The sequence below is a fragment of the Tursiops truncatus genome, chromosome 2, assembly GCF_011762595.2.
Source record: "Tursiops truncatus isolate mTurTru1 chromosome 2, mTurTru1.mat.Y, whole genome shotgun sequence".
In the NCBI taxonomy this organism is placed as follows: domain Eukaryota; kingdom Metazoa; phylum Chordata; class Mammalia; order Artiodactyla; family Delphinidae; genus Tursiops; species Tursiops truncatus.
This window is the reverse complement of record NC_047035.1, coordinates 163,043,050-163,062,378: the sequence shown is the minus strand read 5'-3', so window position 1 is coordinate 163,062,378 and position 19,329 is coordinate 163,043,050. Positions and strand designations below refer to the sequence as shown.

Genomic DNA, 19,329 nt, shown 5'->3' with positions numbered 1-19,329 from the left:
ACACTAAGGGGGGAAAACAGTGGGGGGTGCGGGTGGTGGTGTGCTGAATTGGGCGATTGGGATTGACATGTATACACTGATGTGTGTAAAATGGGTGAATAATAAGAACCTGCTGTTTAAAAAAATAAATTCAAAAAAAAAAGTTTACTTTTGTCAGAGTCTGTATAAGGTCTTCTCATTTTTGTTTTGTTAACCTCCTGGCAGACCTAAAAATACGTGGGTCTCAAATTTGCAAAGACACTGTAAATAGAATGAGTTTTAGATTATTGGTAATCCACTGATATAAATCAGGGGTCAACAAACGACACTCCATGGGCCAAAACCAGGCACTAACTGTTGTTGAAAATAAAATTTCACTGGATCACCACCACACCCATTTGTTTATGTGTCGTCTGTGGCTGCTTTCTCACTACAGTGGCCGAGCTGAATAATTGCAGCAGAGACTTTTTTGCCTGCAAAGCCTCCAGTATTTACTATCTGGCCCTTTACAGAAAATGTTTGCCAATCCCTGATATAAAGTAAAATAAGAAACCCCTCTTGGATCACCTAAGACAGAATTTTCAGTGTTCTTACCTTGCAAAGCTTTTATGAGGATAGATTGGGTTTATTTTGTTCACTACTGTGTCCTCAATGGTGGTGCGTAGTAGGTACTCAATAAATATTGTCAAATCAATAAATAAAAACCATCCAAATTCATTTTACTCCTCAATTCCTTAGTACTCACGGTCTGAAGCACAAATCCAAATAAACTGCAAGTCAGGTTTGGTAAGTGTTAAAATGAAAGAGAAATAGTGACTTTCTAGCCTACATATTATAACAGTTTTCATTTACTCAACACTACTATGTGCCAGATGCTATAATAAGCACATTATGTACATATATGTATGAGTGTATGTATATTTACATACATGTATATATATTTAGGTGTTGTAACATTATTATTTCCATTTTATAGATGAGAACTTGAAACTTAGAGTAGGTAAATCGTCCAAAATCACATAGCTAGTAAGTGGCTTAGTTATTTTCAAGCCCATCTTCATCCTAAGCATCATAGTAAGTGGAAGCGGGCTAACTCTAATATAATCTAGAATACGAGTAAATTTCTCTGAGATTTGTCCCACATCTAACATCCTTATCAGATCTGTTCAAAAGTAAATTAGATAAGAATTTGTTCATTTAGATTAATGTATCTACCTCTAGAGGAGTGTTCACTGGGAACAATCCACACTTTTTTTTTTTTTTTTTTCGCGGTACGCGGGCCTCTCACTGTTGTGGCCTCTCCCGTTGCGGAGCGCAGGCTCAGCGGCCATGGCTCACGGGCCCAGCCGCTCCGCGGCATGTGGGATCTTCCCGGACCCGGGCACGAACCCACGTCCCCTGCATCGGCAGGCGGACTCTCAACCACGGCCACCAGGGAAGCCCAATCCATACATTTAAAACATCTCTGGGTTGAGCTATATCAGGTTACTACTAATCCTGCTTTTCAGACTCCCAGAGATTGCTGGCTCCATTTTGATGTATATAGCTTAATTTACATTAGAGGATAATCAAGGAGTGGCCATAGGATATGCAGAAAATAGTCCTTAATTCTAGAAGAGGTAGCATGGGAGGTGAGACTAAATTTCTGTCAGGAAATTTCTGCTATGTAGTATCTATGTAACATTTTGGCAGATTACTAAGCCTTAGTTTAAGCCCCAGTTTCCTCATTAAAATAAAGATAATAATTATACCTATCACCAAGGGTTGTAACAATCAAGGGAATTAACACATATTGTGTCTAGAATGGTGCCTAGCACATAGCGTGCAATAAAGATAATTCTGCATTGTTTCAATTTTTAAAAATTGAGATATTCATGAAACGTAAAATTCACCATTTTAAGTGTACAATTCCATGATCTCTAGTGTATTCACAGTGTTGTTCAGCCATCATCTAATTCCAGGACATTTTCAGCACCCCGAAAAGAAGCTCTGTGTGTATTAAGCAGTCACTCCTCATTCCCCTCTCTCCCTAGCCCCTGGGAACTACTGATTTGCTTTCAGTATCAATAGATTTGTCCACAAAGGACAAATGGACAGTTAAAGTGGAATCATGAAATACATGGCTTTCTGTGTCTGCTTTTCTCATTTAGCATCGGGTTTTCAAGATTCATTCATGTTGTAGCATATATCAGTACTTCATTCCTTTTATGTCTGAGTAATATTCATTGTATTGATATACCTATACCACATTTTGTTTATCCATTCATCAGTTAGCGGACGTTGGGTTGTTTCTACTTTTGGGCTATTGTGAATAGTATTGCTGTGGACATTTGTGTACAAGCTTTTGTTTGGACACCAGTTTTCATTCTTTTCAGTAAATACCTCGGAATATAATTAAAAGGTTATATGGTAACTCTACGTTTATTTTTTTAAGGAACCACCAAACTTGCACAGTGGCTGCAAAGTTTTAAATTCTGATTAAGTACAATTTGTATATTTTTTCTTTTTCTTTTGTTGCCTGTTCTTTTAATATCATAGCTAAGAATCCATTGTAAAAATCCAAGGTTGTATAGATTTACCTCTGTGTTTTCTTCTAAGAGTCTTATAGTTTTAGCTCTTATATTTGGGACTTTGATTCATTTCAAGTTAGTTTTTTTATATCATGTGAGATAAGGGTCCAACTTCTTTCGTTCTTTCTTTCTTTTTTTTTGCATGTGGATATCCAGTTATCTCAACATCATTTGTTGAAAAGATTGTTCTTTCTCTATTGAATGATGTTGGCACCTTGTTGAAAATCAATTTGACCATAGATGAATAGGTTTATTTTTGGATTCTGAATTCTTATATTGAGCTGTATGTCTGTCCATATGTCATGACCACACTGTCTTGATGACTATAGCTTTGCAGTAAGTTTTGAAATCAGGACATATGAATCTTCCAACTTTGTTTTCAGGGTATTGTAGCTATTCTGGGTCCCTGGCATTTCCCTATGAATTTTAGAATAAGCATGTAAATTTCTGCAAAATGCCAGGTGGGATTTTGGTAGGGATTGCATTGAATCTGTGGATCAACTTGCAAATTATTGCCATTTTAATATTGTCTTCCAGTCCATGAACATAGATGCCTCTCCATTTATTAAGACCTTCTTTCATTTCTTTCAGCAGTGTTTTATAGTTCATAGTGTACAAATGTTACACTTTCGTTAAACTTATTCCGAAGTATTTTATTAATTTTGATGCTATTGTCAAGGATTTGTTTTCTTAGTTTCATTTTTGGATTTTTAATTGCTAGTATGTAGAAATACAGCTGATCTTTATATATTGATCTTGTATCCTACAACTTAATACATTTACTTCTTAGCTCTAATACTAGTTCTGTGATGCTTTAGGATTTACCACGTATAGGATCATGTCATCTGTGAATACAGAGAGTATTAATTCTTCCATTCTAATTTGGATGCCTTTTATTTCTTTTTCTTGACTAATTGCTCAGGCCAGAACAGATATCCCTCTTACTACTGATCTTGGGGAAAAGGTTTCAGACTTCATTCACCATTCAGGTAGGAGGTTACCTGTGGGTTTTTCGTAGATGCCCTTTATTAACTTGAGAAAGTTTCCTTCTAGTCCTAGTTGAGTGTTTTGTTATTAAATGGTGTTGGATATGCTTTTTCTGCATCAATGGAGATGACTGTGGTTTTTTGTTCTTCATTTAATTAATATGATATATTGATTGGTTTTCATGCACTGAAACACCCTTGCATTCATGGGTTAAATCTCACTTGGTCATGGTATGTAATTTTTATATGCAGCTGGATGCAGTTTACTAGAAGTTTGCTGAGGAATTTTTGCATCTGTATTCATAAGGAATATTGATCTATAGTTTTCTTTCTTGAGGAGTTTTTCTGGTTTTGGTATCCTTCCTCTATGTTTTGGAAGAGTTTAAAGAGGACTGTGATTTCTTCAAATGTTTGACAGAATTCAGTAGTGAAAGTCATCTAGTTTTGAGGTTTCGGGCATTTCTGTGTAGGATGTTGGATTTTTTTGGTTTTTATTAACTGATCAATCTCTTTACTTGTTTTAGGTCTTTTCATTTTTTCTGTTTCTTCATGAGTCAGTTTGTGTGTTTCTAGAAATTTGTCTATTTCATCTGGGTTTCCTAATTGGCATACAATTGTTCACAGTATTCTTAGTGTACTATTTGATTTGCTTTTTGTTTCTTTTACAGTAGATCTTTATTTTCTTAGTGTTTGCCATGGAGATTACAACTAATGTTAATTTATAGTAATCTAGTTTGAATTAATAGCAAGTTAGTTTCAATCGTATAAAAAATTTGGCTCCTGTATAGCTGTGTTCCCCTTCCTTATATAGTTATTGTCACAGATTACATCTTTATACGTGTATGCACATAGACGTAGATCTATATTATCATTTTATTTGAGACATAGACATTATTTAAGACATTTGTTATTATTGCTTTAATAGTTGTCTTTTACATCATATAAAAAATTGGAGTTACTAACTAGAAATACATGAATATTGACTTTTATATTTATCTATATAGTTATCTTTATCAGTGTTCTTTATTTCTTTGTATGAATTGAGTGACTGCCTGGTATTTTTTTCTTTCAGCCTGAAGGACTCTCTGCAGCACTTTTTGTAGAGCAAGTCTACTAGAAATGAATTCTTATCTTTTGTTTAATTGGAATATCTTAATTTCTCTTTCTTTTTTGAGGAATAGCTTTGCTGGATATAGAATTCTTGCTTAACAGATTTTTTTAAGCACTTTGAATGTGTCATTGCATTAACTTCTGGCCACCATGGCTTCTGATGAGAAATTAGCTGTTAATGTTCTTGAGAATTCCTTGTACATAATGAATCACTCTGCTCTTCTCAGGATTCTCTGTGTCTTTGAACAGTTTGAGTGGAATGTTTCTAGGTATGGATTTCTTTGTGTTTACCCTACTTAGGATTTGTTGAGATTTCTTGGATGTGTATATTCATGTCTTTTATCAAATTTTAGAAGTTTTCAGTCGTTTTTTTTTTTTTTTTTTTTTTGCCCTTTTCTCTATTCTCCTTCTTGGACTCTTATTAAATGTATGTTGGTATACTTGGTGGTGTCCCACAGATCTCTTAGGCTCTGTCCATTTTTCTTCATTTTTTTTCTTCTTTTTGCTCCTATTATTGGAAAATCTCAATTGACCTATCTTCAAGTTCATAGATTTTTTTCTTCTACCTGCTCAAATCTGCTTTTGAGCCCCTCTAGTGATTTTTTAAATTTCAGTTATTGTATTTTTCAAGTCCAGAATTTTTCTTTAGTTCCTTTAAAAATTTTATGTCTCTGTTGATATTCTCAATTTGGTGAGACATCATTCTTGTTCTTTCTATTAGTTCTTTGTACATGCTCTTGAGCATATTTAAAACAGTTGATCAAAAGTCTTTCTCCAGTAAATCCAGTGTCTGGTCTTCATCAGGGACAATTTCTCTTAATTCCTTTTTTCTGTGTGTGTGGGCCATACTTCCTTGTTTCTTTGCATACTTCATAATTTTTAATGAGTACTGGACATTTTGAATATATAATGTAGTAATTAGATTATTTTACCTCATCAGGGGTTTTTTTGTTTGTTTGTTTTTTGCTGCCTGTGGTTGGTGTTGTTTGTCTAGTGATTTTTCTGAACTAATTTTGTAAAGTGTATATTCTTTGCCATGTGTGGCCACTGACATCTGTTTGATTAGCTTAGGGGTCAGCTAATGATTCAGCAGAGATTTCCTTAAAGGTTTGGGACCAGAAACAAACAAACAAAAAAACCTCAAAATCTTTGGCAGTGGGTCCTGCGTATATGTTGGGGCATGCCTTCAACACTCAGCTAGGCAGTTTACAACTCACCCTTAGACTTCACCTGCTGCTTGTATACAGCCTAAAGCTCAGCCAGAAATGAGAATTTAGGGCCGTCTCAGGTGTTTTTGAGCAGCTACTCTGCCTTGGGCGCACACATGTGTGGGTCTTCTGGTGGGAGCATTTCAAATCCCATATTCCCCAAAGCATCTCACTTCCCAGTTTTTCCTCCTAAGCCTTTTGTTGTGTCTATTGTTTACCCCAGCTGCCATCCCTTGCCTCATTTGGCACCTGCTGATAAATTTGCCATTAAATGTTTTTGACAAATGTCCTGAACAGTTGCCTCTCTGCACTGGGAGAGATCTGAGCTTAGTAAAATAAAGGTAAGCCCTTTACACAGTCTGTCAGGGAACCAAAAGACAGGCCAGAACAAGCAGCCACAGTTCTTGGAGGACAGAAAAGTCCACTTTGCTTACTCTAACACTAGGAACCCACACCAGTAACTCAGATTGGCATCTTCAGGACCCTTACTGCAAATTAGCTACCTTTTGCTTGACTAAGTGTTTGACTGATTGCTGGAATCCTTTGACTAGTTTGAAGAGTTCAGATTAAGTTGATTCTGACAGGTTTTGCCAGGTTATTTGCTGTTTCTCTTTAGTGACAGGCCCTTGGAGTTCCCTACTCTGCCACTTTCATTGATGTCTCATCACATTTTTTTCAATTTTGACAAACATATTATTTTCATAGGTTGTTGTTATGGTTTTTTGAGTTTTTTTTAAATAAAGAATGACCAGGGACTTCCCTGGTGGTCCAGTGGTTAAGCCTCTGCACTTCCAATGCAGGGGGCGTAGGTTTGATCCCTGGCCAGGGAACTAAGATCCCACATGCTGTGTGGCACAGCCCCCCACCAAAAAAAAAAACCCCCAAAAGAATGACCATATATCTCTTCTTTACAGAGGTCATCCAAGTATTATGATAATTCATGTCCAGCTTGCCAAAAAACCATATCACATTTAGAAGGAAAAGAATTCTGGCAGTTGAACCCTGTAGATCTCCTGATGTCAACAGTGTTAAAGATGGCCAGTTCACCCATAGTCCTATCAAAAATTTTTCTCTGAAAGCCAGAGAGATAAAACGTCTAATTTACTGTGTATGTGAGATGAATGTTCTAACATTCAGGTCTCTAGTAGAAATACGATGTAAAATGTGCCGTAAAAGCCAACATATATCAGGATCTTTACCATTAAAACTGCAGTTGACCATATTCCATTGTAGTTACGTGGATGTTTTCCACATAGTTTATCAGCTCAGTAGGATTGTAGCAGTTGTTCTCACTGCCTTCCCAAAAGCTTTAGCCCTTGTGAAGTGGCTCAGATGAAATCTACTAACTGAATCTAAAGAATCAACATAGAGAGCTATGATTCTGATGCAATATTTTCTGGGTTTGAATTCTGTTTTCCTCTATTTGCCAGTAGTATGAACTTGAGCAAGATTACTTCTTTTTGCCTCACTTACCTCATCAGTAAAATGGGCCTGCTAACAACTATACTTATCTTATAGCTTTGTTATGAGGATAAAATAAGTTAAGATTCATTAAGTAATTAACTAAAATTTAATACATACATAAGCTAGTTTGAGGTGCATCTTGTCTAGAGCATGTCTTTTAGATAGGAAGACCTTTGAGTTTTTCAGTTCTGTCCACTTAGCATGAAACTAATAAGTTCTTTCCACTTATTAGTAAAATAAACCTACTGGGCAGATTCTCAAGAGGAAAATAGGCAGTATTTCTGTGTAGCCTGAGAGGCCCATTTCTAAGTCAGGAGAGAACTGTCTGTATCCACAGCTGGATGCAAAACAAAAACATCAAGTTGGAGAACAGCATCGTATCGTGTGATGGTTTGGGGGACAAGGAGGATGGACCAAGATAGTGGGATATAAAGCTAAAAAGACTGGAAAAGACAGATGATGAAGGTTCTTGGGCATTACTGAAGGGTTTGAAATAGGAGAGCCATCTGGCCACATTCACCCTTACGGTATATACTGCGGCAGAAAAGTGGAGGATTGGGGTCAGCTTGCCAACACTGGAAGGAGGGAAATGTCTTAGGTGACTGTTACGTAAGTCATAGATGTTCCATAATGAGCATGTATTAATTTTGTAACATAAGCAAATACATACACTCTTATTTTGTAAGAAATCTACTTTTGGAATTTCTCTGTGATATAGTCCCAATTTTAAAAAATCTAAAATTAAAGTCCCAATTAGGGAATGAGAATTCATTTGACACTTGACCTCTTTGCTCAACAAAATCTCCATCACAGAGTTTCAGTAAATAATCATCCTTTTCTGCTACATGCTGCCTATCATTTAAGTATAAGGAACACATCAATTCCATTGAGCAAATGAGAATGGAAATTATAACCATATTACCTGCGAAACTTACTCTGCTAATTTTATAGCTCCTTAGCCCTCCACAAGTCAGAAAAATATTCACACCTAAGTTGAAACTTTAAAGTAGAGTGATTGCCTGGAGCAATAAGCCCCAGAAAATTGGTAATGAAAGTATTGGTTTATAAAAGAGAGCTTGACAGACTAATTGTAGTCTCACTTTGCCTCTTTCCACCTCTGTTTCTTTAACAGCTATTTAGTCCCAGGTACACAGACTTTTGTTATGTTTTGTTTTTTTTAGTCATTTGAACTTTTTAGTACATCAGTTTTAGGAATTAATTGAACAAATACTCAGCTAAAAAACAAGATAAAATTTAATAAGCAACTTTATCCTCATTTTGCCCCACTATGAATGTTAGTTTTTGCAATAACTTTTAAATTTAGTGGAGATCAAGTTTTATACCCAACTTAACAGTGTGTTATTTGTTATTGTCGTGTATTTTTTACTGGCCATGTAAAATGATGTTCTCTGAGTTTACACGTACACACGGGATTACATAAAATTCAACTTTAATATCCACTTAATCCAAAGTACTTTTCCTCAACTATTGTGACCTTTTAAAATATATTTAAACTATGTTAGTAATACATAAATAGTGGGCAAATTTATTTCTGCAAATCAGACTATGGAAACTGGACAGCATTGAAAATAACCTATAAAGTACTAACAAAAAAAGTTAAGGACAATATACATAACTATTTCTAATTATAATTATTTTGGGTAAATGCAAAGTTAACTGCCTTCAAATAGGCATACTTTTTGACATGTGAAATTGAGATTCCATAGGTTGTTGCTTCATGGTAAATTCAATATAAATAGCAATGAAGCAACCACATATGGTAAGCCTGGGCTTCAGACATTGGCTTTAGGATTCTCAGATAAATAAAGACCTTCCTTGAAGGCACACGGATGTATTAATTTTTAATTTGTTTCTTTTTGATCTCTTAATTACTGAAAAAGATTTATTGGTTAATTTTAGGAAGGCAAGTGTTTGAAAAGTTTTGCCAAATACTGTCTTCTTTAAATGAATGTATGGTAATGAAAAGTTAAGAGGAGAGCCAAATTAGATTGAATAATTGTTCAGTCATGTGGGTCAGGCTAGTTGCATAGCCTGGTTGTTAGACTGATTGCTCAAATTACATTGCCTGGGGTCCTGCACTTGGTTGGCTGTCTTCTCAGATCTTAACAAGGTTCTGGGAATTTCTTTTACTGACAAAGTTTGCTTTGTGTTTTTCCCCTCCCCCCCCCCAGGATGCTTCATCTGCAGACATTAGAAAAGCATATCGTAAGCTTTCACTAACTTTGCATCCAGACAAGAATAAAGATGAAAATGCAGAAACTCAGTTTAGACAAGTAAGTGAAATATGCTGTTATTGTATATGTATTTTTGTGATAATTTATAAATAAATGTTTATGGTAGAAACAGTAACCGACACGTAGAATATTTCCATTTAAAATGCGATTGTAGTTTAGAAATATAATGTATACGTATTTATTCAGTTTTTTACAAAATATGCTTTTACCAACATTTTTTTATATTAGAATCACTAAATTTTGGGGGGGGTCATAATTGTCATAATTTTCTTGTCTAAATTACAGTTTTTGCTTTTAAAAATCACATGTTAAGATAATTATTAGTTTTGCGTCTTTCAAAAAGATTTTGGTATCAAGCCTTTTTTAACCTCTTAAGGTGCTACCAAAACCGTAAAATGTTACTTATAATTAAGATTTTATCTGTTCATTGTATATATGAGTGCATGGGGTTTTTGCATGTGAATTATAGTGTGTTCGTCTCCCTAAGTGATTTCCCTTAGTTGAGATTATTTTTAAAGTAATGCTTTTGTTTTAGTTGGTGGCCATTTATGAAGTTTTAAAGGATGATGAACGAAGGCAGAGGTGAGTGTTCATCTGCTTTTGAATTAAGATGTTATACTTTGATGTCTCAGTTTATAAAGGAGAGAATTGTCTCGTTAAACATTTTATTATGTTAGTATTTTATTTTCGTCCCTTTCAAGATGTGCATTGTTTTTAAAATGTATGTTTATAGGAGAGTTAATTTCTATTGAAAATATTCACTAGGTTGATTCAGTACTTATAGACTTCAGGATCATGGCTTCATTAGCTAATATTTTTAACGTGAGTATCTATGCTCTGGGAAATAAAATTCTACTTGACTTCAAACAAATACCTATTCATTTTTGATATATCAGTAATTGCTCCTATCTGCGCTTGGGGGGCTTTTTCCCCCCTCTATTTCTTAAATGTTTTGCAATTAGGCGATTAGTGATATTCAAGTTATTACCATTTCTTGGTGTTTCCTCATCCTCAAAATAATAAACCCCATTTGTGAATGAGAGAACAGACTTGTATAAATCTGAAGAAGATAGGAGTAGAAGAAAAATATTTGCTTCTTTCTCCTATTTCTTTTGCCTCCATCCCTTCCCTTCCTCTGCTCCAGTGATTCTGTGTTTAGGGTCGAACGTCAGAGAAGAGGCAGCCACCTCACTTTGAGACTTCTCTGGGCCTCTTTCAGCAGAGTAGTAATGTATTTATACAGTGGTTTATATGCTAGTGACTTAAGAGGAGATTGCAGAGAGACCCCCTTACTCTGCTCTTCCGAATGTGTGGAAGGTAGACACTACTGTGGCCGGTTTCAGTTTTTTTTAAGTCAGACCCACGGTAAGAAATACATTTTGCATCATGCCTCAGGACACACACACACACAGACACACACACACAGACACAACTGAAACAAAAATTTGACAAAACACTTACTGTGTGTGAAACAGACTGATGTTTTCTATTCTAGGCTAGTCTAGACCAGTCTTCTTTCTTTTTAAAAACAATGCTGATTGTGGTCCACTAAGTTGGTTTCAGGAGATATTAGTGAGCTACAATCTGTAGTTTGAAAACAGTGCTTTACAGTAAGAGTACCTTTAAAGAAAAAAGTAGGTATTTGAGATTTTAGGCTAACGCCAGCCTAAATATCTGTATCTCTCTATGGAGGCTAATATATCTTAAAGACAATCGAAAAAAGTATGCAGTGTGACCTTCTGAATCTTTCTTCAGATGTATTACCTGGAATTATTCTGTATCCTACAATGTCAGCTGCCACTCTTGGTTCTCATCTTAACTCTTTAATTTGAATACCTCAGTTTGTCAGATTGCAAAGCAAGGACTCAGTATATTCTCTTGACGAGTTCTTTGCTTTATAATAAGGGGCTGGCATTGGTCCAGATACCATAGCAGACATTCCTCTGGTTTGAGATAATCCATAGTGTTGAAAGAGTCCTACGAGTGTGTTGAAAGCAGTGTTGGTCATTCTGTGCATATTTTCTAGTTGGTTTCTCTCACTGAGCCCCTAGTTTTGTTTCACACATCAAGAACGTGTCTGTAAAGATAGCTTTATTTAGTCTCTCTACATCTTTGGCATCAGATTTTGCCTTTTTGTTTGTTGTTATTTTAAAAGTCAGTAAACTTTGTAACAATTTCTTCCAATTACCGAAATTATTTATATCTTTTCAGAACAAATCACTTCTCATGTAAAAATTGTTTCTTCATTAACATAGGCTCACCTAACATTTTCTTTTTAGGATTAGTTTCCTTTGCATTTATTGTAGAGTGTTAGTAGAAAAAAATGGATCTGACAGTTACACAAACAGCTGTAGTATTTATACCCCTTGAGGCACAAGTAACTCTTTGGTAACTGGTTTTCCTTGAGGCAAAAGTCTTAGCTAATCAAGCTGAGAATCATTCCTCTAAAGCTTGCGCCTGAGGCCGGGTGACCTATGAGTATTTAAACATATAGGAGAAATGCACCTCTACAGACAATTATCTAATGTTTATAATTCCTTTAGAAAAAAAAAAAACCATAGTTTTATCTTCTGAAAGAAGATTGTCTTATACTGATATTTAAAAATGCTCTTTGGTATCACAATTATTTATTATAAATATTCATTAAATAAGTAATGTGTAACCTTCCAGGAATTTGTAATTTGGAAAATTGTCATAGACATTTTTATCTATTTATTTCCCTTACAAATAATTGTATTTTCACTGAAATCAGGTGCATTTAAAAAATTTTGGTAGAAAAGAGAATAGCATTGAAATAGATAAAATAACAAACTGGGTAACCTTTTTTTTTTTTTTTAAGGAATAGGCAAATTTTATTTTTTTAAACAGCCTTATTTAGGTATAATTTGCATACCATAAAAGTTACCTATTTTAAGTGTACAATTCCATGATTTTTAGTAAAAATACCTATTTTAAGTGTACAATTCCATGATTTTTAGTAAAGTTACAGAGTCATGCAATCCACAACCAGTGTTAGACCATTTCTGTCACCTCAGAACATTCCCTCAAGTCCATTTGCAGGCATTTCCCATTCTGATCCCAGCCCCAGGCAATCACTGATCTCCTTTATGTGTCTATAAATGTGGTTTTTTCTGGACACTTCATATTAATGAAATCATCTAATATGTAGTCTTTTGCATCTGACTTCTTTCTATTATCAAAATGTTTTTGAGGTACATCCATATTGTAGCATATACCAGTAGTTCATTCTTTTTTATTGCTGAATAGTATTCCACGTTCCACTTTTGTTTATCCATTCACCAACTGATAGACATTGAGGTCGTCTCCACTTTTTGGCTATGATGAACAACGCTGCTGTGAATTATCACACACAAGTCTGTATGAATGGGTATTTTTCATTTCTCTTGGGTAGATTCCTAGAAGTATAATTGTGAATAAACTTTTAAGCTTATTTTCCCTCCCAAAGGCATAGACTATAGCATGAAAAAAAGTTTTCCTGGTTCTTGTAAGGGAGATTAATATAGGAGTCTTCTGAACTCCTTAGGTAACTTGCTTATTTTAGGAAATAGCAGCTCAGCTATGTTCTGACATAAATTTCTATCCAAGTGCCCTGAGTGTTAGCTGGAATGAAGTACTGAGTAGATCCTAATCACTACATATATACACTAGATTGTGCTTTAGTAATATTAGTATATTTACTTTTGTTTAAAATCTATTTTAAAATTTTACCAGTATTCTTTTGCTAATCCTCTTGTGCAACTTAAAATTTTTTTGTCTATTTTATGGTACTATATTTGTAAAAGTTCAGTGTATTTTTTTAGTTTACTAAGTAAAGTCACATTTTATATACAAATCCAATGGAAAGTATAGTTTTCTCAGCTTTAATCTGTGAAACTTTTACAAATCCATTACCTCCTTATTGTAAATTTGATTACAGGTGTGTTTGAATAAAAATAAACATTAACCTGAGAATAAGAAATCTATCTTAGTACCTTCCCTAATTAGGAGATATTATAAGACACATATTATATACAATATATAAAGTGCTGTGTACCACAATTTTTGGCACATATGTACATTTTATAAAGGAGAATAAGATCAATTAATTTAAGCTTGTTTCCTGTTTATGATCTTTGTACAATTAATTTTTATTCTTAAGTTTCAGTATGTGACCTAAGTAGATGTTGTTACTCTTTTAAGCTAAAAATTCTAACTTTTTACAATGGGAGATTCACAATTTAGGCAAATGCTAGAATTATTTCAATATTCATCTTCATAATATACATGTTTTCTATTTTAATTTCATAGTTACTATTTTATTCTTCAAAGCATGCTAATAATATTTTTAATTTACATACTTTTTTTTCTTCTGGTAATTTAAACATTTTTAGATTTACTTTCCAGTGTTTGTATTAGGCTAAATATATTTGATGAATTGCAGACTATAGAATGGAACTCACATAATTATGTAACCATTATTATGTTCATCATGGGCATTTTAAGAAAATCAAATGATGTAAACATGTATTAGGCCATAGGTAGAATTGATGAATGTTTTCATTTCTAATTAATAGCTCCATATGATTTTTTACATTAGTGATATTTTTATCATAGAAATTTACTTTTGTATTTTCTTGTAATATTCATACATGTGTACATTCTTAATCTGATTTTAACAAATTGTTAAGAGCAGTTTGTATGAGCTTAATTATTTTAACAGTGTTATGTGTTAAATATAGAAAAGGCATAACAGTGATGTTTTAAATTTTATATGTTGTCAACACAACATTTTTTTCTTAAATAACTTATGAATATAATGTCTGTGTATATTTTAAGAAATACCTTTATTTTTTCAGTGTTTCAGGAAAGCAGTGATTTATCTTTTAACAGCATATATTCTAAAAAGTGAACTATAATAGAAGCTATCTTCCCTTAAAATGGCCAGTCGTGTGAGCCATAATGTTCATTGATAGTAAAATCAATAGAGCATTGATTCTAAGCTTAATCCTTGGAGACTGTTGTTTAGAGTGGCAGACGTAGCCTAGTAAATATCTAGTTTTGTTTAATGTGTTCAGTGCATAAGGTTTTGCTATCTTGAATTTAGCTGTGCACTAACAATTTATATGTGGGGTAGAAAATAGTAGCTATTAACAGACACATAGCATTTCAAAGATGATGGTGATAAAATATTTGATACGAGATTCGCAGCTATGAGCTCAGCTGGGTTTTTCTTCCAGTACAGTTTAGATCTAAAACAAATTTAACACTTAGCAATGCTCTTAGGGAATTGTCGCCACTTTCTTAGATGTTCTTTATTAATAGCCAGACTTTTTACTTGAAGTTATTTCATGGGAGAGACGAGCTGAAAATAATTATTTTCATATTCTGCCTTTTTTCCTCAACAAATCTGAAGTAGAATGTAGATTCAGAATAAATTCAGGACTTCATTCACTGGACTTCATTCAGATGTTGTAATCTTGCATTATACCACTTGAAACCTTTTTGCCAATCCATTTCTAATCTAAAATGAGTCAGTTTTTACAGAAATAGATTTAAAGATAAATTTTTTGGACAGGAATGATAACTTTTGATGAAATCGTGTTATTATGTCTTGATATTAGTGTTTAAGAATTGCTATGTAAATATCGAAAAGGAATATTTAACATCAAACTTTGGCCCAGCTACTACACAACCATATTTTAATTAGCAGATTCTTGTATACTACACAATTTGCCTGCCTTTAAGAGTTTAGTACCACTAATGTCCTTTGCTTTGAACATTGGTTATTCTGATCTGCCATTATTATTAATAATCTAAGTTGATCCTAAAAGTCACGTTTTCTAGATAGCCTGATAAAATATATTTTGAATTTATAACCAATATTTTTTGTACCGAAAAAAGAAGTTGCCTGTAATAAATCCTCTGCTTTATTTTTTTAAGCATATCTCCAAGGTATCAATTTAATAACTATCAAAGTAGCTACTGCAGTTGTTGCATTTAAATTGATTTACATGTCAAGACTGGCAGTTTAGCAGCTGCGCTATTATTCCTAGATCGGTCAATTTACTTGAGAAAAACCTACTACTGAGTTCTACTGACCTGCCTGACAATATAGGCCCTATTTCTATTCCTGTAATTAGGCCTGCGACTAACTCAGAATATTTTTAATTAAAATATTTTGGTCAATGTGTTGCACCAAATTAGGCCTTTCAGTGAAGATTTAATTCTGGAAATAGTGTGATTAGAATATTTAATGAGATGTGTTGAACTAAGATTAACAGGTTGTGTGTTTTGAACCTTGTTTGTGTGTGACCATTTTGAGTTTTACAATCATAAATGTTATTCCTGATTTTTAACCTTAAAAATATATGCCTCAATAACGTCTGACGGATAAATTTAAATTCAGTTGAAATTTCCTTCTAAAGAAAGCAGATTTAAAATGCATCACTAGGAAAGCTGTTATTTGTTATGTTCTTCCCTTTCAGCAAAGCCAAAAAATGAGGAAATTGCCACTTAAATGTTTACAAATAAACAGTTTTATCGAGAAATTGGTTGTTTCCACATCTCCTAATTTGGGAATTTTTTATTCTCTAAAGGAATGTGACCAACATAAAATTAAAAAGTGCTCATTTTATAGGCTCTTTATGTCATTAAGAAGCTTTGATAAAATGATAAATATTTCAACCTTGAACCCTTGTAAAGGGGTGGAAATAAAAGTACTGACTAGAAAATTTATCCTGATTTTGATTCCATTAATATATAATTCATGGTAGCAAATAGAGCTCTTATCTTGATTTTCTCCCATTGAGAGCCTTCCTCTTGTTGCTGACTTTCATGGCGGGGCCCCTCTGCAGCCTGCAGTGGAGAGGTGGACTCTGGCTCCTTCAGCCTAGCTGCCATTACAGGAGTCACATCACTGGGGTTTAAACACACAGGGTCTGGGATCCACAGCAGATCACTGTGTGCCTTTTTGAAGGCTGTCTGTGATTGGATACAATGTTTTGATTTATAGGCCATTGTAATGCTGATAATCTATATAAATGTTATCTCTTCTGGAGAAATTCTTTTCTCTTTCCTCTTTTTACATATAAGTACAAATAAAGTTTTTTGTTTTTATTTTAAACTCCCTATGAAAAACTGTTATATTTGCTGCTGTAGGTATGATGATATTCTGATCAATGGACTTCCAGATTGGCGACAGCCTGTATTCTACTACAGGCGGGTGAGAAAAATGAGCAATGCTGAGCTGGCATTACTTTTGTTCATAATTCTCACAGTGGGTCATTATGCTGTGGTTTGGTCAATCTACCTGGAAAAACAACTGGTAAGTACTGGTAATAAATCAAATGATCTAGCCTCCTTAATTTTATATGGAATTTCAGACGTTTATTTTTTCAACTGATAAAAATTTCAACTTTTCTGTATATGCTCCTTATTCTAATATTTTTTGTACTCAGCATTTAGTATTTGATATGTTTCTATTTCAAGAATCCATGACATAAGAAGAAAATGTTTCTTTTTCAAAATGTGGCATTTGAGTTTGTTACAAAATTTTGTGAAGGCTCAAATATCTAGCTGAAAATTAGAAGGTAGAGCTATGTTTTCTTAATTGTCACCTTCCAGATATACATATTTTTTATGTAAAATGATTTTAGAAATTTTTGTGTCGCAGGCCCTTACATAAAGAATGATTATTTTAAAAGCTTTTAACTCAGTAAAACTTGAAATGAGTATAAGTTTATAATTTCAGAGATCAGTTGGTTAAAAAATATTACATTTTTCTTAGCCTAATATACTACTACATAGTTTATTCTGCTATAGGCTTTTATTTATATGCTAAAGATAAACATATTTATCAGTATTCATGAATTAGCATCTGTTTACTCATTCTTTTTGAAGTGACATTATTAAAGTTGGATGAATGAGAAAAAGTAAGTTGAATGCCTTCTCTTCTTAGAAAACTTTGATTGCTATGGAGATACACATGACTGACAGTGCTGAACTTCATGTGTGTTTAAGGACTGGTTACCATGGCAACAGTTATTGTTAAAGATTGATGATTTTACTTAATCATGTTGGACCCTACATACATTTGCATAAATGTTCTTCTATAATGTTTACCCTTCACAGAAGACTCTTGATAACATTTGAAGAGTACATGTTAATGATAACCTGTAACCATAATTTTTTCCACATTAAGGATGAACTGCTTAGTAGAAAAAAGAGAGAAAAGAAAAAAAAGACAGGCGGCAAGACTGTGGATGTATCAAAACTTGGTGCTTCAGAAAAAAATGAAAGGTGGGAGCATATAAAAACATTTTATAATTCAAAATTGTTTTAAAATATGTCTTTAATGTGATTCAACTTCATATGTATATCCATTTCAGATATGCTAACATTTACATCTGTATTCAGTTTATAAAAGACTAATACTGTGCCATAGTTTATGAAACACATTCTAATCTTAAGCAAAAGTTCTACAGGTTTTTCCCTTTGTAAAGTGTTCATATATATTTACATAATTAAACCCCTGAATTCTTGTTATTTGAAAATTTTATACTGAACTTTAGAAACGAAGTATTACTAGAAGAGTCTATCACTGTAGTGTTTAGCTCAGGAGTGACAGTATGTAGAGAGACAGTGATATGCAGCACACTCAAAGAGATACTACCATTTCTTCTATTGATTCATAGGAAGAAATAAAGGGTTTAAATAGTTCACACAGCAGGGCAGGAACTGGATCAATGTGAGATGGAGATCAGAGACTATTCTGCCTGTCTTCTGTTCTGATGACATCAGTGAGTAATGCTTCAGTGAACTGCAAATGACATTAATTTTTATGTATTGGTTTGTTTATGCTACAGTCTTCATATCTGCTTGTCAGCACTTGGGGACACTCTGATGATGTTTAGTCTTTTACCGCTGAAGTAATCATAAGGTCTAAGAATTCATTTTGCCAAACTGATGAAAAGTCCAGTTAGAAACAGGGCTTTTGTTTCTTTATCTTTATAACTTGATTACAAGTCCCCTTCCCCAAAATCTTAACCTAGATTCTCTTACTTATTATACATAATTGCATTTGTTGTACTAATATATTTTATGATAGAATACTTCAGATTAAGTGATAACTGTCATAAATATTTCATTGAAAAACTTCTTCCTTTGTTGAAATAGCCATTCAAAACAGAATTCATGATTATTATAAAAATATTTTTGTCTGTCAACTTTCTTTCTATATTTTGCTTCTTTATTTTTGCTTTTTGTTTTCCCTTTAGATTACTGGTGAAACCACAATGGCATGATTTGCTCCCCTGCAAGCTGGGAATTTGGTTTTGCCTTACACTAAAAGCATTGCCTCATCTAATCCAGGTAAAATGTACCTCTTTCTTATAATATTAGATGCTTTCACTTTAATTATTCATGAAATAATTTATGCCTGCTATCTGAATGCTGAATATACAGTAGATGCTTCCTAATGATGATTGAATGAATAGTATAAGTATAAACGTAATTTAGAATAGTTCTAAAATTTATTTAGGTATCTATTCCTATAACTATCTCTTTTTTTCCCCTATAACTATCTCTTACACTGCTTTTATAACACCTTAGAATTCCAAGACACTAAAAAAAAGGAAAAAGCAATACTATCTTTTTTTTTTAACATCTTTATTGGAGTATAATTGCTTTACAATGTTGTGTTAGTTTCTGCTGTATAACAAAGTGAATCAGCTATATGTATACATATATCCCCATATCT

General features: G+C 33.5%; 1 protein-coding gene across 3 annotated transcripts in view; it reads left to right on the top strand.

The window, feature by feature from the left end:
* Window positions 1-19,329, top strand: part of DNAJC1 (DnaJ heat shock protein family (Hsp40) member C1) — a 202,022-nt gene that overhangs the window by 64,290 nt on the left and 118,403 nt on the right. For all 3 annotated transcript variants that reach the window (XM_033852435.2, XM_033852436.2, XM_073801646.1), the window contains exons 2-6: window positions 9,510-9,611; window positions 10,108-10,154; window positions 16,731-16,896; window positions 17,773-17,870; window positions 18,848-18,941. In XM_033852435.2, the coding sequence (XP_033708326.1) occupies window positions 9,510-9,611; window positions 10,108-10,154; window positions 16,731-16,896; window positions 17,773-17,870; window positions 18,848-18,941 (507 nt within the window). The remainder of the gene's footprint in view (window positions 1-9,509; window positions 9,612-10,107; window positions 10,155-16,730; window positions 16,897-17,772; window positions 17,871-18,847; window positions 18,942-19,329) is intronic.